At 37.2% G+C, this 27,606-nt stretch overlaps 2 protein-coding genes across 6 annotated transcripts; one reads left to right on the top strand and one right to left on the bottom strand.

The window, feature by feature from the left end:
- Positions 1-197: 197 nt before the first annotated feature.
- On the bottom strand, positions 198-21,706 carry LOC140013987 (sister chromatid cohesion protein PDS5 homolog A-like). Of its 4 annotated transcripts, XM_072064206.1 has the most exons (35): positions 21,353-21,671; positions 19,372-19,575; positions 19,083-19,264; positions 18,631-18,714; positions 17,897-18,023; positions 17,574-17,792; positions 16,958-17,174; positions 16,735-16,880; positions 16,488-16,633; positions 16,242-16,391; positions 16,090-16,138; positions 15,811-16,002; positions 15,544-15,726; positions 14,644-14,798; positions 14,440-14,566; positions 14,152-14,301; positions 14,000-14,059; positions 13,656-13,792; positions 13,462-13,579; positions 13,202-13,333; positions 12,871-13,070; positions 10,799-10,955; positions 10,433-10,579; positions 9,738-9,791; positions 9,327-9,407; positions 8,538-9,161; positions 8,323-8,427; positions 5,465-5,544; positions 4,866-4,917; positions 4,660-4,740; positions 4,541-4,578; positions 2,496-2,561; positions 2,253-2,419; positions 884-1,266; positions 198-783 (listed from the first exon to the last, which is right to left on the bottom strand). In XM_072064206.1, the coding sequence occupies exons 1-35, from the start codon at positions 21,446-21,448 to the stop codon at positions 739-741; spliced, it is 5,154 nt and encodes a 1,717-aa protein (XP_071920307.1). In that variant the 5' UTR covers positions 21,449-21,671; the 3' UTR covers positions 198-738. The 4 variants fall into 4 exon arrangements, with proteins under 4 accessions (XP_071920307.1, XP_071920309.1, XP_071920308.1 ...); XM_072064208.1 differs by lacking the exon at positions 18,631-18,714 and having other exon boundaries at positions 21,353-21,706; XM_072064207.1 differs by lacking the exon at positions 9,738-9,791.
- A 1,104-nt stretch (positions 21,707-22,810) lies between these two features.
- On the top strand, positions 22,811-26,718 carry LOC140014373 (tRNA (guanine(9)-N1)-methyltransferase-like). Of its 2 annotated transcripts, XM_072065173.1 has the most exons (4): positions 22,811-23,414; positions 24,907-25,266; positions 26,169-26,386; positions 26,539-26,718. In XM_072065173.1, the coding sequence occupies exons 1-3, from the start codon at positions 23,010-23,012 to the stop codon at positions 26,373-26,375; spliced, it is 972 nt and encodes a 323-aa protein (XP_071921274.1). In that variant the 5' UTR covers positions 22,811-23,009; the 3' UTR covers positions 26,376-26,386; positions 26,539-26,718. The 2 variants fall into 2 exon arrangements, with proteins under 2 accessions (XP_071921274.1, XP_071921273.1); XM_072065172.1 differs by having other exon boundaries at positions 26,169-26,718.
- The last annotated feature ends 888 nt before the right edge of the window (positions 26,719-27,606 follow it).

Below are 27,606 nucleotides of genomic sequence, written 5' to 3'. Positions count from 1 at the left end.
GGCCTGTAATGTAAAAGGTTCCTTTCTTTTTTCCAGGACATAAAGAAGTACTCCACTAAATGGGTTAGGTCAAAGGACTCAAAACCTACGTTACGTTCAACCTTTCTACCAAAACAAATCCTAGTCCTCAGACTTCATATGATTTAGCCCCTTGTTCGACTGCTTCTCTCTTGAAAAAATTACTGGGAAGGCTGGCGGGCCACAAATGTACACACTCCATGCTCCAATACATTAATAACAACATCCATAGCTGGCTGGACGGACGGAGGGGTGTGTCTACAAAAATGAATTCAGGTAACAGCATGCACTTACTTACATCAGTCTCATTTTTTAAGCTAGCTAGCTCTAGCTAGGAATATACAAATGAAAAGCTAAGCCATAACAACCCCGGCTGCACTACATTATGCCAAATTGTGTAGCTGTACAAAATACTCTCGACAACTGCTGATCTATTTCAAACTGCACATCCATTCCTGCATCTATACAGAAATGTCTCTTCTTATGTCCTATAAAATCTGCTGCTTCTGGCAATGCTACAATCCTGTGCAGGAAACTATGCTTCCGACCATTTATTTGAAGTATGCTGTCAACTGAAATATCATTAAGAGCATTAGCAGCGCAGTCAGGCTTGTACGGATTGCACCAACTTGATTTGAGTCAAAATGAAATATTTGTCTATGTTGCACTTCTACAAAATGACACAGGAGAATCTATAGGAACGTTGTCATTACTGCTGCCCTATTTGCCTTCAGCCGATTTCCCTACTCGACGCTTCCACGCAGACTGCATACAACATATACATGTATCAGAATGCAGAGCACGTACTCGCTGGGATATGGAACACATTATTATAATGTAACAGAAAGACAAAAGTATTCACTACCAAAGGTTCATCATCAGAGATTTCCTCGTCTGCAGAACCAGTTTTCTCATCAGACATATGCTGTTCTTTACCAAATATACCCGCATCGTCCCCATGAACATCTTCAGAATCTGATTTCTCCACTGCATCCCTTGTCACTGCTGGCTTCTTTTCTTCATCTGACGAAGAAACCTCTTCCTTGTCAGATCCATCACCATGCAAGGATTCAGTTACACCCTCAGCCGGTTTAGCTTCAGAAGATGATTCTTCCTGGGCCTTGGCCGAGTCAATTGACATGTTCTCAGCATCTTCTTCCTCTTTTCCTTCAGAAACTGAACCTTCATCCTTTTCATTTTGTTCGCTACTCGCAAAACCCTTCTCCCCACCAACACTTTGTTGCCTTTCTGGAATAGTCATGAAACATACTGAGAATTATAACCACAAACAGCATCACTCTGTACTTTACAAAGCAACTAGCTATTATTTGACATAAAAAGATATAACAAGCAAAACAAACTTCTTAAACATGCATTCAAAACAAAATTTTCAAACTCAGTAAATTGAGACATCAGGTAAATTGAACCAAAATTATACAGGCCACAGCTGAAACCCATTTTCAGCAGCTACCATATTACCAAAATACCCCCTAACAGTCGAATCCCCATGAAACATGAGATCATTAACACAATGTTATGATCCAAACCATCAAGCACAATAATGTGAACATAAAATTTCATAATCAACAGTTCATTATCAGATCATCAAGGCTGGATCATCATTTAAAGAAGTTACCTAGGAAAATTTGTAATATTGCCAGAATAGTTAGTTACTCACAGTTGTAATAGCTCAGTTAGTCGTCCGTAAGCACTACATAAGCTGCATCTATATACAGGAGTTTATCTTCCCTTCCCTCCTAGCTTCCTCAATTCCTTAATTCTTCAGCCCGGATCATTAAACACAATATTTTACAAACTTGTACAACATCACAAAAACTGAAGAAGACAGTCCCACTAAGGCCCATAAACCTCACACTCGGTGATATCTCAAGAAATACCCTTATCCATAAAGACGTATCTATAAAACCAACTCATCTTGGTCCTGAGCTTATTGTAAATTTACAGATCATACTTGTTAGTTTATCTAATGGCCAGGAAAACCTGGTATAGCCATCCAAGTGGAGGAACAAGGAAATGACTCAAATTAATCAAGCATCCTTATCCCGATTGTACCATTTATATTTATCAAATGAAACTTTTGCAATTGAAAACCAACAGGACTGGTTATGTCATTTAAAAAAAATAAATGCTTCAATAAAAAATTGACAGCTTAAGTCGTAACTAAATAATTTACTTCCCGAGAACACAAGGCGTAAAAGGAAAAAAATGATAACCTTCATCAGAGTCTGCATCTTCAGACTTTTCAGGTACAGGGTCTGGCAAATTTGGACTGCCTCCACTCTCAAAAGAAGCCTGTACTTGATCCTTTGACACATCCGCTTTTCCATGCTTTACATTTTTCCTTGGGGTTCTTTTGCCTCTTGCTTGAGATGATGGTGACCTGTCAATCAATTTCAAAAGCTGATGAAACATGTGGGGCTATTTTCATAATAATGGCAGTGCAATATCTGACTCACAAGTCAAGAATTTTCTCTTTTTGCCCTGAGACATCTGAAGCTTTCCTCTTCTGATGAGTTTTAGACCTGAAAAGTCAATAAGATCAGTAGTACATCATTGAGGATGAATTCACATCCTATTCCAATGCAAGCACATGTACAGAGAAGGAAGACAGTATAATATCAAAGACTAACAAAGCAACTTGACATTGACATGTTAATTTTGCACAAGAAAGAACAGTAACAAAGCCCTCAGACTATATCATCAAACGAACAATAAATTCTTTAAATAAAAATGTTATAACTGTATGCATGCCATGGTAATGGATAGGAGGCATGCAGTGCAAGCTGCTGTAAATTTTCGACGTGAGATGCTGAAAAAGGAAAACTCACTTGTGTACCTCACAAAGTGATCAGGCATCATTAAGGTTTCCTGAGAATCATTGCAAAACCATGATGAACGCCACTGGCAGCACCCCTCCCCCCCCCAACACACACAAAACAAAAAAAAAAGCAGTATTTAAAAAAAATAAATAAGAAAATAGATGAAAATGATATAGATTTCTTTGACATGAGCTAATACCCAAAAGTCATCCATTTGGTTCAAGTGTTTCTTCCTGTTTATTTACCCATTTCCTCCCATTCGTAACTGATGCCATGAGTTGGTTCTCAAGCTTCCCAAGAACATAAATCTATGTCTTTGAAAGACAAAATGGAGAAAAACATGGCTTTTTTTGTCATCAAGTTGAAGATTGACATGTTCTTATTCAACTTAAATAATGCTATCTAGAGTTAGCTCCACCTTTTGCTGCTTAAAACATAATGAATTGGACAAGAACCTTTTTTCCTGTTGTTCTCAGCATCTATTCCTTGATCCCCACGTATTGGAGAATGAGGATTGCAAAGAACTTTGAAATCGACCCTTCTCTTCACTTTTCTGAACTAGAGTTTATGCTACAGAATGCTAAATATGACCATTATATACTGTTAATCTACCATAAAGCTACAATTCCTGCACAAATTTGTGTAATTATTCAAAAGCATCATGGGTCAAAATGAATCAAGAGGTATATCCTCATCCATTTGTCAAGCTATGTATTTTCAAGTGAAAGCATAGCATGGATCTACACCAAAAGTGAGCATAAAGCTATTATCAGTAATAATTCCCAGCTCAAGTTGGAAACCAATATCAATTCAATTCCTCATTTGGTTTCAATCAAAACCTTTTCTTCTATGTTTTCCTTTTCTAGAATAAATGCATTTAATCAAAGTGAATACAGCTATCCATTTCCATCTTCGACAAGAAACCAGATACTGGACTTGTTAAAGTCTTCCTATAAAATCCATCAATTGGATGGATTTATTACTAAAGAAACTTCCCTAGATATTACACACAGTAGGGCTTCAGACAAGTACACAATGTGCCTTCAAAAGGGAAAAGGCTGGTTCTAAAAGGCACTTGAAGCATATATTTGACCAATCTAGATCCTCATTAGGAAATTGGAAATGCAATTGCACCAATTTTCATAAATGAGTTGAAATAAACAAATCTATTATGATTGCAGCGGTAATTATTATCTGACTCAAGCTACCTTCAAGATAAACCATGTGGATTAAAAGAATCATCAAATTCGAGTTTCCATATATCATGATCAGATTTGTATTATTGATGTGTCGTGGAAGTGCAGGCATTTCAATAGATGGCTGATAGTCAGCACCTACAATAGATTCTAGTTTGGGCCATTCATGTTAGCAGTCATGCAGCTATGAATACAATCCCATGAACTTTATTTTTTGTACTTTTTGGTTTTTGATGGATGCCTTTTTTTCTCTCTGCTGGCAAGAGTCCTATAATTGCTTATTCTCTATATCTGCAACTAAATATTCTTTGTTGCAGCCAAGAAGACAATCTTTAATACACTAAAATGAAAGTACATGCACAAAAAACCAATAAATGCAAGTCACAACAAATTGGAGTAACCAAAAACAAGCAACAGACAAAGCTGAAAACACATTTCCCACCTCAACTGTTCATCAATTAACAATGTAATCAGTGAAGAACTAACCTTCCTTTAGATCCTGATCTCTTTGATGATTTTGATCGCTGCAAACAGAGATCATTAATAGATAAATATCCAGAATAAGTTGCTCAAAAAAGTGTCATAAGGATAACAACAAACTTTACCAGTTTCTGCTCTTTGTCAATTATCTCCCAGCGCTCTTTCTCCAGCCGGAGAACCTCAACATCTCCGTCATCATACAATATCTGTTTAAAGGAACAGGTAATGACCAAATCAAACCCACCAATGCACTGGATTATTTCCATTGCAAGACAGACAGAAGTTTCCTCCTAAGTGGGAGGAAATGAAAGGAACTAAGAAAGCAGCTTACCACATGTTTCTTTTTCTCCGTGTCAAAGGACTTTACAACACCTTCATAGAACCTGCAGGTTACAAGTCAAAACATCAAGGCAGGTGTCTTGCAGCACCATATCCACTACAATAAACTTAAAACAGGAAAAATATTAAAGTATCCAAACCTTCAGTTTTCATGGATCATGTAAGAATAATTAGACAAGGATGAAACACTTAAAAGAAAGAAAAATCAGGGTAACTGATAAACTAATTAAGAGTTTGAATGACTAAAGAACAATACGTGTTTGAAGATAATCTGACAAGAAGATATGAATAAATTTGACAAGAAAGGGTAATGTAAATACCAAAGCCCACTAGAAGTGAAAGAGGAAAGATGAGGAACCCAAGAATGCTTTTCAATGAAAGATACACGCTAAGCATATTATCATATTTTTTTACAATGAAATCTTAACGGAAAAGACAAGCATAAATCACACAACATCAAAACACTATAAAAGAACTGAAAAAACAGGAAACACGATTCCTGCTTTAGCACGGTTATATTTTCTCCAATACATCAACAAGAATAGTAACAAACCTTAACTCATTGCTGATTCTAATGAAGATAGTGCTAACCTTTTATCCATTGGCCACCAAACCTTTATTCTGCAGCCAATCAAGTCTCCGATTGATGTATCACTTTCCTTTGAGGAGCACTATATCATCCCACAAAGTACAGTCAGTCAATAATAACTAGCAAAAACTAGGCCTGATACTGGTGCAATGAGGCCACAAACAGAAAATTGGCAGCAATTATTCAAAAAGTAGTACAAAAATATAATGAAACAACACGTTCCTACTTTTTTTTTGGGGTAGTAGTACAGTAGGAACGTTCCTACTGTATAAGCAGGTATTATCTATACTTGCAAATTATCTTCCAATGATGCTGGAGTATGTTTCTTGCAGTCACAATATGCATATCATACTCTGCTAATGAGCATAATAATGAGCAATATTACTTGAAAATTATGCTTGACGACGAACAAAGTATAATTACTCAAAAAAATCTTGGTTTATGTTTTCTCAGTTGTCACAAGTTCATTATCCTTCGACTTTGGAACCTTAAGATGGAAGGGTTACAAAAATACCATACTACAGCCGCACAGCAGAAGGTTTTGGAACTGAAAATCTATCTATGCATGCATATCACTAGAAATTGAGTAGTAGAGAGAGCTGCGTGCTTTGAATGAACTGTGTACTATATCACTGTATGCTCAAAATATATGGAGAAAGAAGGAATAAGAAAAAGAAGAGTAGTGCGAGGGGGGAAGGTGTTCTCTTAAGAATTAAAAAAGGACGTATAGAATCTAAATCATGTTCATGCTAAGAGAAGAGCAGATGTCACATTCAATATGCAAACTCTTTTTGCAGCGGATAGGCGACACCAGATAAGGGAGTCATCCCAAGCGTTAACTGCTAGACAAGAGTACAGCTAAGCCACAATCTTAAAACTTTGTCAGGTTCTTAGTTGCAAAGGCTGACATACCACTTACATGCTATTCTAATTGGCAAGCCTCCTACCTACTCCAATTCTAATACAGGATATTTTAAGAAGTGAACATCTTATTAGCAAGGCAGGGGGAAAGAATAAAAAAGTTATGTCACCATATTTGTGACTAGGGACAAAGTCCCATCACTCATTCTTAACAAGCATAAGAGCAGTCAGGGTAGGGGAAGGGCATGCTAAGACTAAGGAGATGACAACACAACCAGAATAGTTTAATAATACAAAGTACTTGTTTACAAAGACTGGAGACGGATCTCACAAGGCAGTTATTTCAAACAAAAATTATTCCATATCAATACTACAACCAGGTACTTTTTAGAGCAAAGAAAAAGCCTTTTCTTTTCATCTATTAAAGCAAGAGGTCAAAGGTAATCATGAGCAACGAATTATTCGTAAATCATCTGTTTTACTTGGGCAAGTGATTAGGTTATGTGACTTTTTCTTTAACACTATATGATAGAAAGAGACATCACCTATCCTATTTGATCTAGAATTTGATATCTAATTAAGAATCAACAATTTCATCTCACAGCACCCCTTATTATATTAAGGAATAGGTCATATTTAAGACCCCTTTTGGTGACAATCACAGCACTGCAACAACTATATGATGGCGGCACTATGATGTTTAACTCAAACACAAAATTTTCAGATTCATAAAAGATTGGCAAGCCTCCAAAATTCAAAAATTTGATATGCTCAAGTACACGTCAAAATTCAATAGCAGGTTCCCAAGCATCCAATGGAAGATAAACTTTTGCATCATGTACTGTTGCCTATATGTTATGTGCAAATGTTACTATATTAATCTAAAATAAAAAAGGAAACAAAAAATACCAGAAGTTTTAGTACAAGAGAGGTACTTTCCATGTTTCACTCTGTTGTTGTACTTCTGGGGACAAATACCAAATCAACCATACAGTGAATGTATTAGTGTATAAATACGCATGCCATTGTACCATCACCAGTTTTCTTAGCTTCTTGTCTTCAAGGCTTCTTTTCAAGCAACCGCTTAGTCAATAAATCTTGTAACAAAACTCGCATACAAAAAACAATTCATTGTCATATTAGAGACTTATGAACTTAACTGCGAGAGTTCAAAACTGTTCTTTCACTATTTGGACAACCACCAAATTAAATGAACCTTTAGTATTTCTCACACTGACAGCTCTGTTACTTCTCCACCCAGGAATAGATCAGGATTGTGCCAAACAAAGCAATATTTTCAATCAGATCAGATTGCTAAATGGAGAGAACTTCAAACTAGCTGCCAAAGAGTTTGGAGCAACGAGGTTCACTCGGAGAATATTGTTCCACAAAACATTAGCTCAAAATGCTTGAGCTAATAATGGGGGTATAACTCAGAGACTATAACAATAATGGATAATGTATGATGTGGTTCATGGAGCAGATGGATTTTTTACTGTTTAATAAAATTTATTTCCTTGCATATGAACAGAAATGAGCATATATAGGAGGACTATATTCATAGTAGCAATTTTCAGCCTAGAATGAGTCTAAAAACCATCCTATCACCCTTCAACTCCAACCGTACTGGCAGCAGCACAATTCACATGCCCCCATCAAAACACATAATCTCCATGAATCTCTTCAAGGAAATGATAATCCCACCAACAAAGAATGCAGTCGCAAGTCATTATAAATGATAGCAACAACAAAAGCAAGTCTAAGTAACTTTATTCCTATCTAATAGAAAGTTACATATCATTGCAATGACTGTTATAATGCACAGAAAATATAAGACAGTAAGTCTTCATTTCAGGATTGTCAAATAATAAATGACAGCAGGGAAAGAAAAAGAAAGAGAAATAGCAGTTCAGAGTTGAAATTTGACAAAGCAAATCTTATTTGATGAACACCAAACAAAGTTCAATGAATGATCAAAGAACAGAGACAACAGGCTAACCTTGGCCAAGCCAGCAACACTTCGACGTTTCTGCTTCTTGGTGGCAGCTGAGTTGGAATTATTAGTTGCAACATCACTATCTGTATCCATGGTTTTCTTATACTTCTGCAGGATGTGAAGGCAGAATATGACAAAATGGAGAAAAAAAGAAGTTAATATGCAATACTTTGAGCTTGTATGCATGTCAGAACTTTTCTTGAATGACAGAGGGTTACCTTCTGCTCATCATTCCCAAGCAATCTAGCTTCATGTCCCTTGTCATGGCCCCTAAATGAACGCTTTCCTTTATGTTTTGACGGGAAGCTTGGATTTGAATCCTTCTGAATGCACGATACAAGCAAGTCTGACTCTTCTGGTTCGTTCATCTTTTGACGTGAAGATCTCTCTTCTGAACCAGTCTTAAAACCCTCATCCATCTCCATCACTTCAGAATATGGCAATTCCTCCTTCGAAGTATTCTTAGCAGGAGATTTATGAACCAAGCTAGAAGATGATCTCCGGCGTTTTGGAACAGGAACGTTTTTTGATTCGTCCAACATTGTTTTCCTTTTCTGAAGCTTACGATCTGCTTTCATTTCCTTTAACACATACTCGTGGCCATTGCTAGACCCAAACTTGCTAGAGTCACCCAAATTATCTGAGTTTATTTCTCTCACCATTTTCAAGATATCAAGATCATTTTCATTCTTCTGAACAGATTGTGCAGATTCATTCTTCACCTCTCTTCTTGCCTTGGCTCCTTTAGCTTTAAGGCGCTTTATAATTTTTCCTAAAGGCATCTCACTGCCATCAGTTTCACTGTCCTTCATGCTCTCATCTTCAACAACTTCCGGAGTAACCTGACATGGATATAGTAGGCCACAAACAAATCAATCAAGACGAGACATTGAAAATCCTAAAGTATTTATTGCCCCAAGATGACTTTCTTCTTTTCTTTTTTCTCTTATGTAGTAGATTTTATAGTTCAAGCAACAACTACAACTAGAGATATAAAGAAATCTTACAGCTTTATTAGCTTCCAGTTTAATGGATTGGAAGTATGTCAAAACGCTCTCATCAGCCAACCATGTCCTTGATTCACCAACCTATTTGAACAATGCGTAAATGACGTCAACATGAGGTGCAGCAGAACTAGTCAGAATAAAAAATAAAAAAAGAACACACACAGACACACACATAACAGAAGAATCAGTTGAACAAACTTATAAACTGGAGAATGAGCCAGATTCGAGTTAGGTAACCACCGTTTACTGAGGAGGCCCTCATTAAAATTAGCTTAATTTGGAAGACATCTATTGGTTGAAAAAAATTGTGGATATTCTGAATTGAGCACTCCATGTGAGATTAAATATCTTTAAAGACTTGCTGCAATGCGTGGTAGAAAATATACGTCAAATATTCAAGACTATACTCACTTTTTGTTGGGCAACTACAGTCCCTTCCATGTCAACTAATGTTTTTTCCCTTGTCTGCGAAAGCAAATATGTGGATGAATTTATTGAACTCCCAAATAATTTTATGTTACAATATCCAATCACAAAAGACATTTTATTTAAGATTCTGGAAAATGGATTTCCGTGTCCTGATGTCACTATACTTTTCATGAATTATATTAGTGACAATCATATGGAACTTTATCTCTTTATCCATTTCTTTTTTAGGTAAGAATTTCCTGTTTAATGCAAATGGTTTCTGAAGTTATTGGAGTTCAGTATCCAATCAAAAAGACTTTACAGCATTAAAATGGATCCTATACTTTTACTGTAATGATCTCCGAGTCCAGCTTATCTTTTTCCAGTCTTTGTTAGGCACTGTATTCATCGAATTCATTTAACTAAAACCAGGTTGTAAATCTCAAAATCCACTCACAAAAGGCTCTCTCAATAAATTGTTACATGGTTTTTCCATCTGATGACATCACAGTCAAGTCGACTTATCAGAAAAGGCATATGCACTACATTCTCTTGTTTTCTTCTCACTCGTATGTTTATTGAGGACTTATAAAGGAGATGTGCAGATACCAAGGCAAGATCTGCAATTACATTGGGAAACTAAATTGATAGAGAAAGAGAAGAACTGCAGATATAAATAGTCCACATAAATGACATACCACTGAGTCACTGCCTTCTTTTGTCTCATTTGATTTATATAGTACTGCAGGCAGAGGGACAGGTGCACTGCAGCCCTGAAGATCCTCTTGTTTTGGTGCTAAACGTTTCGTAATTGACAAGCCAAGATCACATATAGCATATAATTGCTGCCACACAAAATGCACATATTACTAAGCAGACATGAACCGGCAGTTTCACGTCATTAATGTTATTTTTCTCCTTTTTCTTTTCATTAGGTGTCAAAATATCCTAACAGGAAATATATTTTGTATTAATCAGGCTACACTGAACTTCAGACTTCTCTCCTTTTCCAACCAGCAATATTTGCGAACCCAGCCTAAGAACGACCTAATAGTCTATCCAACCTTGGATTTTGTAGAATCAACGTTATCTTCAGAACGTTTGATGCTTTCAAAGATGGAAATTATTGCAGAAAGGCTTTCCTTGTCCTTGCTAATATCAATGTCAGACTTTCCATCTTCATCTCCATGCACCAGCATTGAAAGGAAAAAGTACAATTGCCTAGTAAAGAACAGATAAATTTGTTTAGCAAACATCTTGAATAGCAAACATGTGTAAAGGTTCCTCAAATTGAATGATAACAATTTGAAACCATATATAGTTTCAAGCAACAGGTAAACGTTTTTTCTTTTTTCCATGCTCTGTGTTGGGGTTGATGGACTTGGCAGTATAGTACGAATGAGTTATCATTAGATTGTGATTCCAATAAATGTTTTTCATGCTTAGGACCTAAAGGAGTTGTTATGCATAAGATACGAGAAAAGAGTCCTTCTTGATCTAATAATGAATTAAGGAATTCTTTCTCCTCCCCTGAGGGGGATTAAGGGGGATACCGTTCCGATCTTGAGTTCCTGAGTTAGTTATGAGTTAAAGCTATGTGCTACGAGTTCCTATCAGCCCGCTATTTCCTAAAAGGATATAGGCTAAAGTTTACCTAGTTTCTTAGGTACAACTGGTTTGAGCCCCACTCAAAAGAGTCAGGTTAAGTAGCTGGAGAAACAGCATCACGCTTTGTAAAACACAAAGAGACTGTCACCCTCTTAACTAATTTGCTGATTATGGATCACTGTCCGGGCTTTTTTTTCTTGAGAAATGTGGTTCCGTCCTAGTTTCTGTGCTTCAAGACAAGTTCGTCTACTTAAAAGCCTTTCAAACAATCAAAATGATCAGGAAAATGGCAGCATAGGCTGACAAAAATTATCTTAAACTTTACATAATAGGAAAAAAAAGAGTATTTTGATTAGAATATTTTAAACATGGTAATTTATAGTTATATGAGTTGACAAGTGATTAAACATAACTTACCACTGAACTTTTGGTTTTTAGTTTGTGTAGACTTGATAATTAACTAAGAAACACTAACATGCCTATAGTGGTTGCAAATTACACAACGTATCAGCAGCTGTAGATCTGCTTCCTAGTAATTGCACAGCATCACTAGCATAATTACATGTGAGCACATGATTGTAAATTATGGGTGAATGGAAGATTGATTTGTGCTACTGATTCACTAGATCAACAGATCCTTGTATGTGACATGTCACGGACAATTAAACCAGGTTAGCTCAAGTACATCCCTATGACAGAGACCTCCCCCATGGCTGAGATTACAGTAAGCTCCACGACTAATAATTTCAAGGAGCTTTAACAACTTTTCTGATAGATTATATTTTTTTATAACCTACAACTCCACAGTATTACTAAGACTAATCTTGTAATTAAGAGCTTGTTTGACATTGGCATGGGGAGAGATCTCATTAATAGGGCATGGTGAGATGCCATATTAATTTCAGAAAAGAAACTAGAGGAGAGACCTTAGTAGCTCAGACGGACATTAAAGAGGTCATTTAAGATTTGCTATCGGAAATCCTCGTAACAATATGAAGGAAGTTTCTACCAGTTGGCAGAAATGTTCAAAAATCACACAAGTTGTTCTTTATGTCACTTTATTACATTAACAAAGTCAGGAGCCAGTGGATATTATTTAGGAAATTTGACTCTAATTCAGTTTGTCCCTTGTCTGGTTTGACTCCTATATAAATTCAGCTTCCATGCTTAGTATACATTTTAGACAGTGATGGAGCAGACATAATATTATAGTAACTGCTTATTATGTTCTGCTTTATATTTTGCCGCAGTTATTAGAGCATTTATAGATCTCCATTCACATATCCATCTTGCCAGAATAAATTACAAGGAAAAGTAAAATAAACCATCTCTCGGAAAAAAAAAATCAACAATTCTGTTGATAAATGACTGTGAAGTTAGTTCATCAATAAAATGGAGTAGCAAAATAGGGTAAAAATGTAGAACTACATATGGGGGGATTTACAACAGTCTTCCCTCCCAATTCTTAATCCCTCAATTCTGTGGGATTGCATAACTGACGTGGCAACAGAATAGAAACCAATTGTACCTGTAAAAAGATTCGTACGCTTTAACATCCTTGCATTCGTCAGGATTAGGAAATGACGAGTTATGAGCAAAAGCATGAACCAGGTACAAGAGAACATATTCAGGATAAAGTGGTGGTGTATTTGCATCACTTGGTGCAGAATAGTGGCGTGCCCTCCCTTGCTGACACATTTGGATGATATCCATTAAGTTGTGCTGTTCCTGCAAAAAGCATTAGCAGGCACAAATTTATGAAGAATTGAAACTCAAAACCATTTTTTTAGATGTGGGAAATTGGAACATGCAATAAATGAGCAAGATGTATGACAATGGCCATGAGCATGGTACTACACCTCTTCCAATAATTGCTGCTGAGATCCCATGTCAAGTAAAAACGCAATAGCATATTTAGGATCCAAGAGCCTATCCTTTATGTATTGATATATTTTGCTGAGAAAGAGTCTCCGAACTTCAGGAAAACTTGCCTAAGAACATGAAGGGTGAAATAAAAACAGAACATTAACTTAAAAGAGTACTGGGTCCAGAAACTTCCAACAAGCACTGGTAAATTCTGTTCTACATTATTCAAGTAAAGCATCAAATAATATATCACCTCCGAAATTCCCAGGGTTAGATAGAAGACATCGACTGGAATCTCATGATCCCAGTGCTTAGAAAGACGAAGAACAGCCTTCGCTGCGGCAAGCCTCAAATGGGCTTTGTCAACATAACTGCCAAATGAAACCAATATATATATAAACTAAGAAACAATACAATTAACATTTTACCTATGGAAGTTCACACTACCTCGATTCAATTTCTTGCGATATTTCACCATAGCAGAGTATGCTTTTAAGGACTCCTATAAGGTCATTAATTCCCAATCGAAGGTGAGCATCTTTGACAGGCAAATAACTTTTTACCAATGTTTTAATGCCAAAGATCTGCACGAGAAAATCCAACAATAAATACGAGTTTCACAAAATCATACCTAATGAAAGCAGATGTAGCAAATAGAGTATCCACAAAATGCTTTACAGATAAATGTTGCACTTTGCTGAAATATGTATGTGCATGCGTGCGTATTTATGCCCACATGTCATGCAAACAGTATATTCTCATTCACAACATGCTAAAATTTATGAACTGACCTTCAGGGAACAAAGTTCACTCTGATCATCAAAACATTCTTTCACTCTATCTTCTGATGCCTGATTGTGCACAATACTTTAGATAGGATTCATATGAAATAAGCAACAAAGAAGTAGCATAATGAAAAGTACAGTGGTTTTAGAAGGCATACAGAGCTGCATTCCAATATGTTTTTCATTATGAAGCCCTCAATCTCTTTCTCTCTTGTCTCAAAAACTGGCATGGCAGTTTGCGCTATGCACCCCAGAGACTGCAGAACAGCAGGCAGGTGTGACTTCTCCGTCAGCATATCCACAAGCTTCTGCAATTTATGGTGAAACGTGATGACAGAGAACATAGTGTCCATGTTTATCAAGACAAAAAGAAAACATAATAGATCAGCAAAAGGCAAAGCAGGTAAATACTAAATCTGTATGTGAAACAAAATGCTAGAACAAACCCTGTATAATACAGAAAGAGACATCAGTCCATCATCTTTTGTTATTGAAGCTAGTGCATGCACAGCATACTTTGCCTGCCTTCGACTACCTTCTAAGCATATCCTTTCAAGCATTAGGTCAAGAGATCTGCATGTAAAAAATTACTTCGACAAACTCCAAGCATTGAACCAAAAAGATAAAACTATATAGTGCGACATCCAAACCTTGATGAAACTCCCAACTGATCTCGGATGGCTCCACCAGCCCTTGCTAGAACATGCAAGACACCTTCCTTTATTATTTCATTATCATCGTCAAGCAGATGAATTAAATCTTCCTCAATTCCACTGAGCAGGAAAGGAGAGAAACGTGCAAGAATCTGCAGAATTAATAATAAGATGCTTTGGCTTGAAAAATTCAAGGAAAAATAAAATGTACAAAATAGTGTCAATAAACCAAAAAAAAAATCATGAACAATACAAAGCAGTTCAAAGGAAATACAGCTTTGACTTTGTCCTGAAAGTGCCGCAAAAAGTGATCACTAGATTGCTTGACCAAAATTGACAAAGTATCAGAAGCATACAAGACAGTGAACTGGCAATTTAATGCTACAAAGGCACCACTTTTTAAATGTCTGTCATCAATTAAAAATGCTAAAGTTTTCAGTCATGTCAAAAGAACTGCTGTTTATTTAGTAATCAAACCATGTGGAGTCCTTTCCTTTTCACCAGCAGTTAATGATAGTTTTTTCAAAAATTCTGGCAAGTGCATTGGGCAACAAAACATATAAATGTCTAAGCTACAAGTTGGAGGCAGAAAAATGTGTTGCAAGACTTGCCCTTCATTTCTTTTTCTGCTTTTGTTCTTTTGACTCGTTAAGATGGGTGATTTATACAAAACTGCTTCCTGTACTCTGAAATGGAAAAGACTAAAAACTCTGTAGTTCCCATGATGTATGATTAGGAGTTGGAACAGTTGGCCCCCGATGTACAATAATGCCAATTAAATAATCCTCCTCCCTAACAGCTAGCTTAAAGCTAGTACCAAATATAATACCACAAGAGGTATGACCTCTGAAAATCATAAAATCATTTTAGAAGCAGCTAAAGAACGTATACTCTTACCACAAGTATGCTCATGCAAGACACAATTAATTGTGCATTTCCGGCAGATTTCTGGATGTCCGCCTCAAGAATGATTTCTTTGGTATGCTCCTTGCTGAAAAGTAAATTCGCACATTTCAAGGACAATATGTTCAAAAACTCAAAAAGCCGGTGCTTCTCGCCCAGGATACGAAGTAAATCATCCTGTGTAAAAAATTATGATGATTGATTTCAAGACTCTTGAAAAATGAGCAAGAGAGTATAATAAACTTAAAAAAGTTTTCTCACCCGGGAATTGGAAACTTGTGTAGTAGTAGTATTTGGATCAAGGAGTGTTCTTAAAATCCTCCAGATATTTGCATCCTTTAATTGGTCAAGAATCTGAAAACTCTCTTCTGCTTTTACAGGATCAGTAAAACAGCGAGACATCACACGAAAGCAAAACAGAACTTTCTTTTGGATCTCATTAGCATCACCATCCTGCATTTGAGTAAAATCAAGTTTATCAACACTGTAATCCATCACTTTTTCTCAGCCTGAAATGACAACTAAAAATTAAACTCAAACCTGATACATCTGCCTGAGAGAAAGGTACTTCTGCATCTCTTGTTGTAACCTGAAATCAAACAGGAAATCCTAAAGTCTCAAATAATAGGAGGCAGTTTAAAAACAATCATCTTAGGAATGTGTTCTGTCAAGTTTAAGTATGAATATCAAACCTTTGTTTCTGCTCCAATATCTTCTCAAGAGCCTTTACCTCAACTTTGTCAAATCCACCAAAGGATCTTACCCAATTCTTAACCTTATGTTCAACAGGGAATTCTGATGGAAATAAGGACAGACTTAGGATTGGTTCCACTGTGTCAGATCTGCAGAGAGAATACGAATGTGTATAACTGAGAAAAATACAAGCAAACAGGAATAAAGATTTGATACATTGCAACTATCAATAAACGCTAGGATACCTGAAATCTTTGTCATAGAAACACCTCAATATCTTCCCAGGGATCCAATCATATGAATCACTCTTTGTGGACTCATTTGAGCAACTCATGCAATAATTCTTGTATATCTCAGCAAGCCATTCCATGGTAAACTTCTTCACAAGAAGCTGAATATATTAAAGGAAACAAGATCAGCATGTCATCCCAAAGAACTAATGAATGGAACATCAGGCCTCAAAGATATGCACACAGAGAAGCTTAAACGCACAGATTTGTCGCGAAGCCGCTCCGAAACAAGCTTTATAGTATCAACAGGTATGGATGTTAGAGCATGACATGCTACATCACAAATCACAGCAACTACTTGCTTGCGCACATTTTCATCATAGTCCATTAGTCGGTCACCAAGGGCAGCTAGCATGTACAGATCTATATCAGAGCTAACGTGCTAAAATACATTAATGCAGGATAACCAATTCAGAAATCCTTACCAATAATTTGAGGAGCCTCAGATCTAAAAGGATCAGAGAGTAGACAAACTCGGATGTGGTTGAGGACAGACATTCTAACCTCAACTACTCTATCAGTGAGCCTTTTCAAAAATTCCATAAGTATTGGCTGAAAGGTTTCAGGGATAGTAGACCCAGGCAGTGCAAAAAGATCCCCAACTAATTTCACCGCTTTTAAACGAGTATCCAGCTGATCCGTCTGTGAATGCACAACAAAAAGGTTAAATATTCCATCCAAAATCTGAATTTGGGAAATAGAAATGACATCTCCGTCTCATGACACCAGGAAGTATCCTGAAAATCTGAATTTGGGAAATAGAAATAACATCCCATCTCATGATACCAGGAAATATCCTGAATTCTATTTAATTGACCCAATTTTGCAAGCTTATAATTGAAATGTTACGGAGAACAAAAATGAAATGAAAAAAACTGAGCAATTTTCACAAGGAATGTTCAGCCAGACCAGGTTTTCATGAGCACAAGAATGAGAATTGCTCCTCAAATATGTGAGATTCATCAATTATTTATTTTCATATCATAAGCAGCAAAATTGTACAAAATTGAGGCACAGGAAGTAAGCAGCCAATCTCATTACCAAGAGCTCTCCTGTCAAGTATGGGACGACTCCTGATAAAATTTGAGGGACAGAATGAAAGATATCATAAATAACTTCATAATAGTCTATTTGATACTTCGATGATCTGCTGTCTCCCGACATTGATGATATAAGAAATTGCTTTATGCTAGGTTCTAGTTTTCCAGCACATCGCTTAATCACATTCATGGCAAGCCTCCTTGCAGCTGTAGTAACATCCTGATCATAGAATTTCAAACAGTCAGTTCCTCTTCCAGTGACCAGCAAATAATCTTTATTGTGCCAGAAGATACTTTTAAGGTTCAAAGAGCATCTATTCTTACCTTTTTATCGCGGCCTAGATTAGACAATACATTAAGTATGACATCCTCCCAGACATCCTCACTCTCATCTAAGAGAACAGCCATGATTGTTTCCATTGATGTTAGAACATTTTCCGGATGCTCATCCCTGCATAGGTTGGATTAAAAGGTAAAAGAAGCAGAAATTACTGAATCAAGAATCAATCAGGCATAATATACACAAAGTTTCTCAAACATCAGATTTATGGACCCATAATTTAGCCATGAGAAATCAGATTAAAAGGAACAGGAATGTCCAGATATTAATCATACTCTTCAACATTCTATCATTGATAAGGCACTGAAAACTAAAATACCACAAGTAGCTTCTTTGCATCAAGAGCAGCCAAGGATACTCAATTAGGACCTGCCAACAGACATCTTCGATTTTCTGAGCCATAGCTTAACACTCGTGATATTTGCCACTTTGTTCAGTCTAACGACCATTCTAGTTTAATATTTCTGCTCATAAGCATTTAGAATACCACACCCTTTATTAGTATTTTCATAGCAACGGGATCACAGGCAAAAGTACAAGATATAGAGCCCTTTTGGTTTCATATAGATGGCGCAGAAGAAAATATCACTGCTTTATCCGAAAGCCCAAGTTCAGCAGTCATTGGCTGTAACTTAGTGCTTAGAACCCTGACTACTGATGAATTAGCTTCTTCAAAGTTGTCTTTAGCTTTCATCTTAAAAGGGTCATTAACACCCACCTCCAACTCTCCTTAGTTAATTTCTCCACATGAAGTTCCCAGTCTCTTATGTTTTGCAACACATATCCCAAGAGCTCCAATAGACTGAAATAAAAACCAAAGAATGTGCATTTTGACAGGGAGAAATTTTCACAGTGAAAAATTTGCAAGCCACACACACAGGAGAGGGGGGAAAAGTAGAAAAAAGAGAGGGAAACGACTTTGTTTAAATTAGGAAACCATGTCACCAGAATATGTAAATGAGTAAGTGTATGAGCAAAAGTTGAACTGATTATTTGAATTTAGATGTAAGCAAGACAGGAATTAATTCTCCCAAAGGCAATGGTGAAGAATCATACTTCAGAAAAAATTAACTCTATCCAAATGCCACACTAGAGTATCATACGAAGCTACCTCTGGTTAATAAAACAAAATACCCTCAATATTATGGTAAAGCATTAGATGAGACACACCTGGCAACAGAGAAAAATGTACTAAACATTTCAGTGATAAGATCATCACATTCAAGATCCAGCATCACAACACACGATCTATATTTTGCCAAAGTTTCCAAAATGACTACTCTTCTCCCAAAATATGGACTACTTGTATCGCTTAATCCTCCGAAAGTGCTTACAATCAAATGGAAGATATCCTGAAGCAGATACGAGAGGCGTTACTAGTTATATGACAGAAGCTCAGCGCTCGCATGAGCTCATTATTGAAGTGCTTGATCAGTTAATGAGTAGAAGAAAAACGTACTTTTAGAATATCATCTGTGTAAGGAGCCTCAGGTGCGGTTATTCGAGTAATCTCACAGATACATGTTGCAACAAGAAGCTTAACTTCCCTATCTTGATGCTTCAGAAGTTCAGGCTTGACAACTACATTTACAAAAGGTTGCATGGATTCCATGACAGCCTTTGGTGGTGACTGTTCCAAGTCAGAGAGGCAGGTAGCCCCTTGCTGCAAGAAAAACATTGCCATTAAGCAGTCAGTTGAAGATCTGCTTTAATCTGCACAACTGACTAAAGGAACTTCACTTGGTTTTGCTGCAAAACCATGGGGGTGATGTTTACAGTATTGGTTCAGACAGACATCCTCCGTAATGGATATAAGTTAGATGAAGTACTCCAGATACAAAGTACGGAAAGGTGTCTATAACTTCTCCCCAGATTTTTCTGCCATCCAAGTTAGACACCCAGAAGCAAGAAAATTACAAGCAGTAAGACATTCAGAAAATATCAACGCTTCTGTACATTCAGTAAATAGCAGAAGATCATTAACACAGAAACACAAGCAATAAGGACAATATTGCTCAGGATAACTTGAGATGGAGGTCGTGTAAAGAACAATAAGGATAAGCCAACAGAATAGACAAGAATAGTTTCTTAGCAAGTTGAAATAAATAAAAAAAATGAGAATACCTCAGTCCACAAAACATACTCAAGAGGTCAGAAATTTTGTTCTGTTCATATAACAACAAATAAACATATCTTTACATGTAAAATGCTCCTGCTACATCCCCTTACTTAGAATCACTATGCTAGCCAAGCAGCAATCTTGAGCTAAAATCACATAAAGACTTTCGTGATAAGCTTAACGTAACTTGCATGATAAATTTTACAAATCCTTTTTCCTTCAAAACCAAGACGTACATCTTAACCTTCCTTTCAGTCATTCAAAAGAGTTCCAGATTCCTAAAGATAGCACCAAGCTTTATGCTTCCCTCTCTCTCTTACAAACACACCCAAAAGAAAAAACTTGTAAGATGTAGTCTAACTAAATCTTGTCTTCATTGTTTCAAAATGTAAAGAGTAGCTTTCAACCCCAAAGTACGCTACCTTTAATGCAAATTTTTCTTAACTTAAAAGTGAAAATATGTAATTTCAACTTTCTCATGTGCTCTACAAAAGCAAAATATGAATCACGAGAAGAAGGTGTAATAAGAACTATCCCTGTTAGGATAAGACAAGATCAAGAGCTGCTTCAGTTTAACTTAAATATTTCACGACAATCACAAAACAGAAGGGAGCACTTTAGTGGTTTAAAATTTTTCTTTTGGTTGGTTTCATATTGAAAAACAAAAAATGCAGAAATCGAAAGCAAGCTTAGGTGCACAAGTTTAGAATCCCACATCCCTTTTGTTTGAAAAAAAAAAAAAAGTCAAGGACTGCAATTTACATATACGTATATATACATATAGAGACTAATAAAAGTCGATACGTTAAAAATGGCAGAATTTTCCATCATTCACTCACAGAAGAACCCTAATTGAACTGAATTGGCACAAAGCGCAGTGAGTTGAGCAGAGAATTTGTGACATTTATTTTGTTCTTTTTGCTTTAACAAACAAGAACAACAACAATTTTACCAGAACATTTAAAAAGTATATACAACAAATTTTTAGCAGTTATGAAAACAGAAAGTAAAAATTCAACGGTCCAAAATTTACATCTTTGTCTGAGGGGGAGAAAGGGTTGATGAATGACGCCAGAAGTCCAAAGGAAATGCACAATTCTATTCAATTAGATAGGCGCGCAGAGCAGGCATGAAGAACCCTAATTCAAGTGAATAGCAAAAGCAACACCCCAAAAACCCATTTGAACTGAAACCCCAAGAAAAGAATGCAATTTTTATCAGCAAGAACCCAAATTTAATCGAGAGAAACGAGCAAAATCAAGAGCAAGGAAAAATTCCGGAGGTGGGGGGGATGGGGGAAGAATAAGAGAGGGGAGGAAACCTTAAGGAGCTTGATGAGGGAGTCTTTAGTAGAGGGAGGATTGTCGAGCTTGGATCCAAGCTCTTTGAGCTGCAGCAGAAGTTTTTGATTAGCCATTTCCGTAATTTTCACAACTGCTTCACCAGCTGCATAACCACTGCTACTTGAGCACCACACCTCACTGCTGCTCTTACTGACAGTCAGTAAGAAGAAGAAAACAAAATAAAACGTTTCCCAGGGCTTTGTGTTGGTGAGAGAAGCTCTTCCCAGAGACAGAAGAGAAAATGGGGTGGGGGGGGGGGGGGGGGGGGGGTTCGAAGTTTATTGGTATTTCGCTTCTGCGTTTGTGGGTTCGAACAAAGAAGCGAAACAAATGGGGTTGGCCACTCTCTCTATCCCCATTTATATTTTTTAAAAATTAAAAAAAAATAGTACTAAATTAATACTACTACTGACTCCTACTAACAAATAATCTAGTAGTCTAGTCGTTACTTAGTAGTGTCCTTGCTGGCTCACTCGCACGAGCTCTCTCTATCTATCTTTAGAGTTTAGACCCAAAAAAAAAAAAAAAAAAGGGATTTGGATTTTGAGAGGATGGTCTGTCACTCCGTCCTGTCCTCCTCATTCTTGACTTCAGCACCATCATCCATCCATACATGTTCGTTCCATATACTCGACAGCTTCAGCTAACCGTTTCGGAAATTTCTCTTCCTCGTATTCCCTTCTGTTCTGTTCTGTTCTGTTCATCCACCACTTTTACTTTTTTTTTTTTTTTGTCCGATTATCCTCCAACTGATTTTCCTCTTAGTTACGTTGCCATGTCCAAGTGTACCCCGTTTCAAGTACCCATTCCCCCAACACTGGTGAACCCTCTCATAGGTACTTGTGCGTGTCAGAAAGTTTTCTGCCTTTTTTTTTTTTTTTCCGAAATAAACACACACACTTAATTAAACTACTAAGCACGCACGAGAGTTAACGGATAAATCGACCCGATAAACAAGCAATCTAAAAGAGACCCGCAGAGCCGACTATATATATTATTCATGCATGCGCCGAATTATATACATTATTCATACATACATGCGCCGAATTTGAATGAAAAGTTGGAGTATAATTTTTTGAAAATAGTATAAACTTTTACCTTGAATAATGACTTCTGTATAAACATTTTAGTGACATTTATATTCAACCAAAATTAAAACATGTTCTCTTTTCTCGTATAAATTTTCTACCATTAACTGGCCATAAAAGAATTGTAACGAAATGGTTGTCTTGTCCTGCCCTTTATTTAGCAATATGAAATATTTAGCTAAAATGGACTTTGGATTTAGCCCTTCTTATCCCATCATCACATGCAACTCTTTTTCACATTATTATCCGTATGAAATTGTCTACCTGTAAACCACACTCTCAACTTCAGCACGTAATATTATAAAAACAAAAAAAAAAAAGAACCAAAGAAAGTGAACATGGAGCCCATGCATCCAAGTCAGTAACACGTCCGACTTTGGGCCAAGACAGTATGTAAGTTCTTACCATTTGGGTCGAAAGTCCAAATCAAACCTGAATGGGGCAAATTTCGGAGTCCTATGGATGGAATTCAATTTCAAGGCAGAGATCGCCTGTAATTGAACGCTGATAAGTACGTCGTCGTAAGCGAGCTTGGTTTGATCCTCCAATGGAGTCTGAGTCTCCGCAGCAACCCGACCATAACGCCGGCCCCGTGGAGTCCCCAGAGCCGCTGTCGAAGAATGCCCGGAAGAAGTTGTTGAAGCAGCAAAGGTGGGAGGCGAAGAAGGCGGAGAAGAAGGCGATGATGAAGGAACACAAGAAGAGGGAAGCTGAACGCAAGAAAAGGGAGTGGGAAGAGAAACTTGGGAGCTTAGGGAGCGAAGAGGAGAGGCAGAAGCTCATTGAGTCCAGAAAGGGGTTAAGAAAAGAGAGGATGGAGAAGCGGTGCGAGGAGAAAGAGAGCAAGTTAGAGAGGCTGAATAATGCCAGAGTCGATGGCCAGAATATCGTTATTGATCTCGAGTTTTCCCATCTCATGAATCCTGCTCAACTCAACAGCCTCGTTCAACAGGTCCCTATTTCTTACTTATAACTTTCCCCGTGATTTCGTTTCCTTTTATTATTCTTCAGGGGATAGATTAATGTTGGATTTTGTTTATGTTATTAGTCTTTGCCTGCACTTCACCACTTCAAACTAGAAAATATAGTTTCATCCCCAATTGTCAAACTTATGGAGTTAGCAAAAGACAAGTCTTGGTGCTTTCTGTCATGTATTCGGCATCTGGAAATCCATTGGCCCTTTCTTTGCTTCTTTATTGATTCATACACGATTCTGTATGTATCATGAGATGCAGGAAATGGAAATCCATGATAGCTAGCCCATGCTTCCAACTCTATCCAGTATCACCTGTTCTCTCTTTTTCATTCCTGTCCTTTCCCTTGGTTAACATAAATCACCTTGTTACTTGGCAAGCTTTGGCTATTCAAGGTAAGCATTCACTTCTTCTCCTCCTCCCCCCCCCCCCCCCCTCTCTCTCTCTCCCCCCCACCTTGAGAATGAGAGGGAGAAAACTTGAGCATTCTTTAGAAATTGACCGAGCATGTCATATCTCTCGTATGAACTCTGATTTGCGTTGACTTTGAGAATGGACTATGAATGACGTATTATTCTGATTTCAATGCATAACCGCGAGCACAATACAAGCGATATTACAGCTCTTGTCAATGGTTAGAGAGGTTGCCAAATGTTCTTCTAAAATGAATTCTATACATCCAAATTATGTTGATGCTTGTTTTCTTATGAAGTTTCTCCGTTTCTCTCTGTTGAGGGAGAAGGGAGCACATTTGGTATGCCAACAACACACATTGCTGCTTAATCAGAGTCTTTGAACCTCGTGCAGGTTCAAAATGTCATCTCCATTTCCTTTCAAGGGCCTTTACTATTGTGATTAATGCTTTTTCCATGATATACACCTGCTAATTAGAAAGAGAAGAATCCTTCACCTTATGCCGAGGCCAACTAATTCCTTCTCATTTTTTAAACGCAACACTTCCTAAAGGTATTTGCTAGAATCTGACTGTTCCATGTAGTATTGTTCCAGTGCTCCTATTTTGCAGCTCACTTACTTTTCTCCTCAGACCCATTCTCTGTGCTGAATTATGATTAATTCTTTTGCTTATCCTGTAGCCTTAGTTGAGTGCAGTTTAAATAAATAAACTTGGACTTCTGGAGTGATCTTAGGAGGAAAAAGAGGAACAGAAAAGTATTTTGTGTGCTCAAGATTGGTGAATATATGTGTATGGCATGGATTTCTTCATAACCTGATTTTGTCTGCCAATGCATATTCCGGACAAGGTTTCAGTTTTTTGCTTATCTCTGAACAACTTAACTCAATTAAGAAAGGCTTTGGCCTTTATGCTTTTGGAGCATCTTTTTACTTGCTATAATCCTGCAATGGAATTCCAAAGACACTTCTATGGGTTAAGTTTCAATTTCTGGTCAACTGCAGAGAGGCTAATAAACTTAATATGAACAAGGTAATAATGGATTTGTCTTTTTGCAGATTATGTACTGTTATGCTGTAAATGGAAGATGTCCATGTCCTGCCCATCTTTGGTTGACTGGCTGTCAAGGAGAAATGCAGAGCCAACTGCAAAGGCTCCCAGGATATGAGAAGTGGGTAATCGATAAGGAGAGTCGCCCATATGTTGAAGCTTTCCAACATCAGAAGGATAACCTGGTGTACCTCACAGCTGACTCAGAAACTGAACTAGATGACCTCGATCCAAAGAAAGTATATATTATTGGTGGAATGGTAGACCGGAATCGGTGGAAAGGGATAACCTTGAAGAAAGCAAAAGATCAGGGCATTCAGACAGCGAAGCTCCCTATAGGATATTACCTTAAGATGTCTAGTTCTCAGGTATATCCAATTTGCTTATTTTATTCAAACTGGAATTCATTACTGGACATCAGGAATAACATTTTGCTGGTTAACCTTAAGAAAAATTTCTCATCACGATTCGTATGTTTATTTATTTTAGTATGAGAACATGTTGGACTTACTTTCTGGATGAAGATGCGCATTTTGATGAGAGATTTTGCTGGACCTCCACATTGTTATCCTAACTGTATTAGTTGCCTTCATATAACTACATGGAGTGTGTTGCATCATAGTTGTGTTTCGTTAGAATCGTGCTCGAGAATAGCATGAGCCAGACATACTGTTGTCACCTATGCTACTTTGTATTCCTGGTTTCTTCTACCTCAATGTGCTGCCTTTTTAGGAATCTAAGGAATTCTTAGTGGCTTTAGTTTGTTCACCAGAGATAGCTATCCCTAACAGACTCAGTATCACTATGGGAATGGGGATGTTGGAGAAAGGATTTCGATGCTGCCAAGTAGAGTCTTTTTTGTGTATCTGCATTTTCACCACATGCAACTCCACTTATATGTATAGAAGCCTTGGTTTTTAAATAATAAGTTGCCTTCTCTACATTTGGGATTTTGATATTGTTTATGATGACTTGGTAGTATAAATTATAGTACTTTATTCTCGAGAAAGATTCTGTGGTAATGTCGCGAGATATGCTACACAACTTCCCCTTGATTGCTGGATGCTTCTCAGTTAGTAAAGTGTTTTTGTATATCATTGGGCGGAAGAGTTGTCTTTTTCAGCTTTGTATTGGTGATATGGGATAATTGACCACTTTTCAGGAGGGTAATGTTTGGGCACTTGCTATAAGAAATCACTTTGAAGTTGTCTCAAAATGTAAAATGTTCCATGTGTCTTGTAAAATAATGCTTCTCACTACCTGAGCGCAGGTCCTCACTGTAAATCAGGTGGTAGAGATACTCCTCAAGTACCTGGAAACAGGGGATTGGAAGGCTTCATTCTTCCAGGTGATTCCTCAAAGAAAAAGATGTGGGACTGGGTCAGAAGACAATGAACATGATACAGAAGAGGAGGTTGATGGTGAGGGAGATGAGCTGGAGATGAAAAGGCAGTGCATTGAAACTGAAGGGCCTTAACCCTGCGGGAGGTAGTTTTGCATCAGATTCTTCTTTGCTGTTCAAAAATACTTGTATTTATTCAAGGAAGAAAGTTTTGCGGTCAAATGAAGCTTACAGCAGGCAGAATCTCCTTACTGTCTTTTCTCTTTTTTTTTTTTTCCCCCCTGATTTGCTTGAATAGGTTTAAATGTCATGGTTGAGGTGCTCAGCTGAGATAATTAATGGATATCTAAGGCACAAGCAACTTTGCTTGGCTGGCAGATGAAGGATATCAAGTCGATTAACAGATACATAATTCTTTAGTTGAATTCTTTCTTGTTAAGAATTCACTTTTACTTAAAGTTTCTTTTGAAGCTGCAAACTTCTGAACTCTCTCTCATTTGGCTTTCTTTCAGTCTAGTCAATCTATTCGTACCATTTTATTATTTTGGCTGACACGAGCAACTGCAAGAGAAATACTCCAGCGTTGTGGTCATATTTTTGCAAATGTCTAATGTACGAAGGGTTGGCCCAAAGCCTGTGATATACTTTAGAGCTTTCAATGAGCCAGTTTTACCAAGGGATAATTCCAGAAACCTCCCTGAGGTTTCTGATACCAGCACTCACCTCCCCTATGATTTCTAAAATTGCACTGACCTCCCCTAGGAGGAAATTGGACCTATTACTAATAATAAATTGTACGATTTTACTTTTATACCCTAATTAATTGCAAAACATAATGAAAGAATTTTGGAATAGAAAAATTATTTTTTGTAAACAAATTGAGTGCTTAATCAAACTAGGTTACCTGTGAGTTATAATATTATTAGCCATTATAAGCAAAACTAAGGAATGGTGCCAATTGAGGGGAGCAAATGGCGTACATGTTTCTAAATTATGTTTTTTAAACCAGTCAATCTAAATCTAATTTTATATAATTGCAGAGAGGAAGGCCAGCAAGCAATTATGGAGCTTCTACTAAGATAAGTATAAAGAGAACTTATACAAGTATATATATCTACCCAAGTCATTTCTATTTCAAAACCTCCCTAGTTCAGTCTAGTACTACTTCTCAACCGCCTCTGGATCGAGAGAACAAAATTTAAAGAACAGGTAGAATATAGTACAATTTTAGTCTTGAAGCCTGAATGCAATTGACCTGGGCAAATCATCCTTACACGTGCAATGGCCCCATGAGCAACCTCTTTGTCTGCTTGATGACCAGTCCATGTCCGCAACATTCTCCTCCAACACCTTGACTTCTCCATTC

The sequence above is a fragment of the Coffea arabica genome, chromosome 9c (assembly GCF_036785885.1).
Source record: "Coffea arabica cultivar ET-39 chromosome 9c, Coffea Arabica ET-39 HiFi, whole genome shotgun sequence".
NCBI lineage: Eukaryota > Viridiplantae > Streptophyta > Magnoliopsida > Gentianales > Rubiaceae > Coffea > Coffea arabica.
The sequence above is the reverse complement of the archived record's forward strand: the minus strand, read 5'-3'. Positions and strand labels throughout refer to the sequence as shown.

Bases quoted from the DNA above. Each gene is read 5' to 3' on its own strand.
- LOC140013987 (XM_072064206.1), bottom strand. From the start codon at position 21,448: ATGGCTAATCAAAAACTTCTGCTGCAGCTCAAAGAGCTTGGATCCAAG. The intron at 19,576-21,352 runs GTTTCCTCCCCT...TTTTTCTTGCAG, and splicing joins CCCTCATCAAGCTCCTTAAG to CAAGGGGCTACCTGCCTCTC. The intron at 13,793-13,999 runs GTCAGTTCATAA...TTTCTCGTGCAG, and splicing joins GTGAACTTTGTTCCCTGAAG to ATCTTTGGCATTAAAACATT.
- LOC140014373 (XM_072065173.1), top strand. From the start codon at position 23,010: ATGGAGTCTGAGTCTCCGCAGCAACCCGACCATAACGCCGGCCCCGTG. The intron at 23,415-24,906 runs GTCCCTATTTCT...GTCTTTTTGCAG, and splicing joins TCAACAGCCTCGTTCAACAG to ATTATGTACTGTTATGCTGT. The intron at 25,267-26,168 runs GTATATCCAATT...ACCTGAGCGCAG, and splicing joins TTAAGATGTCTAGTTCTCAG to GTCCTCACTGTAAATCAGGT.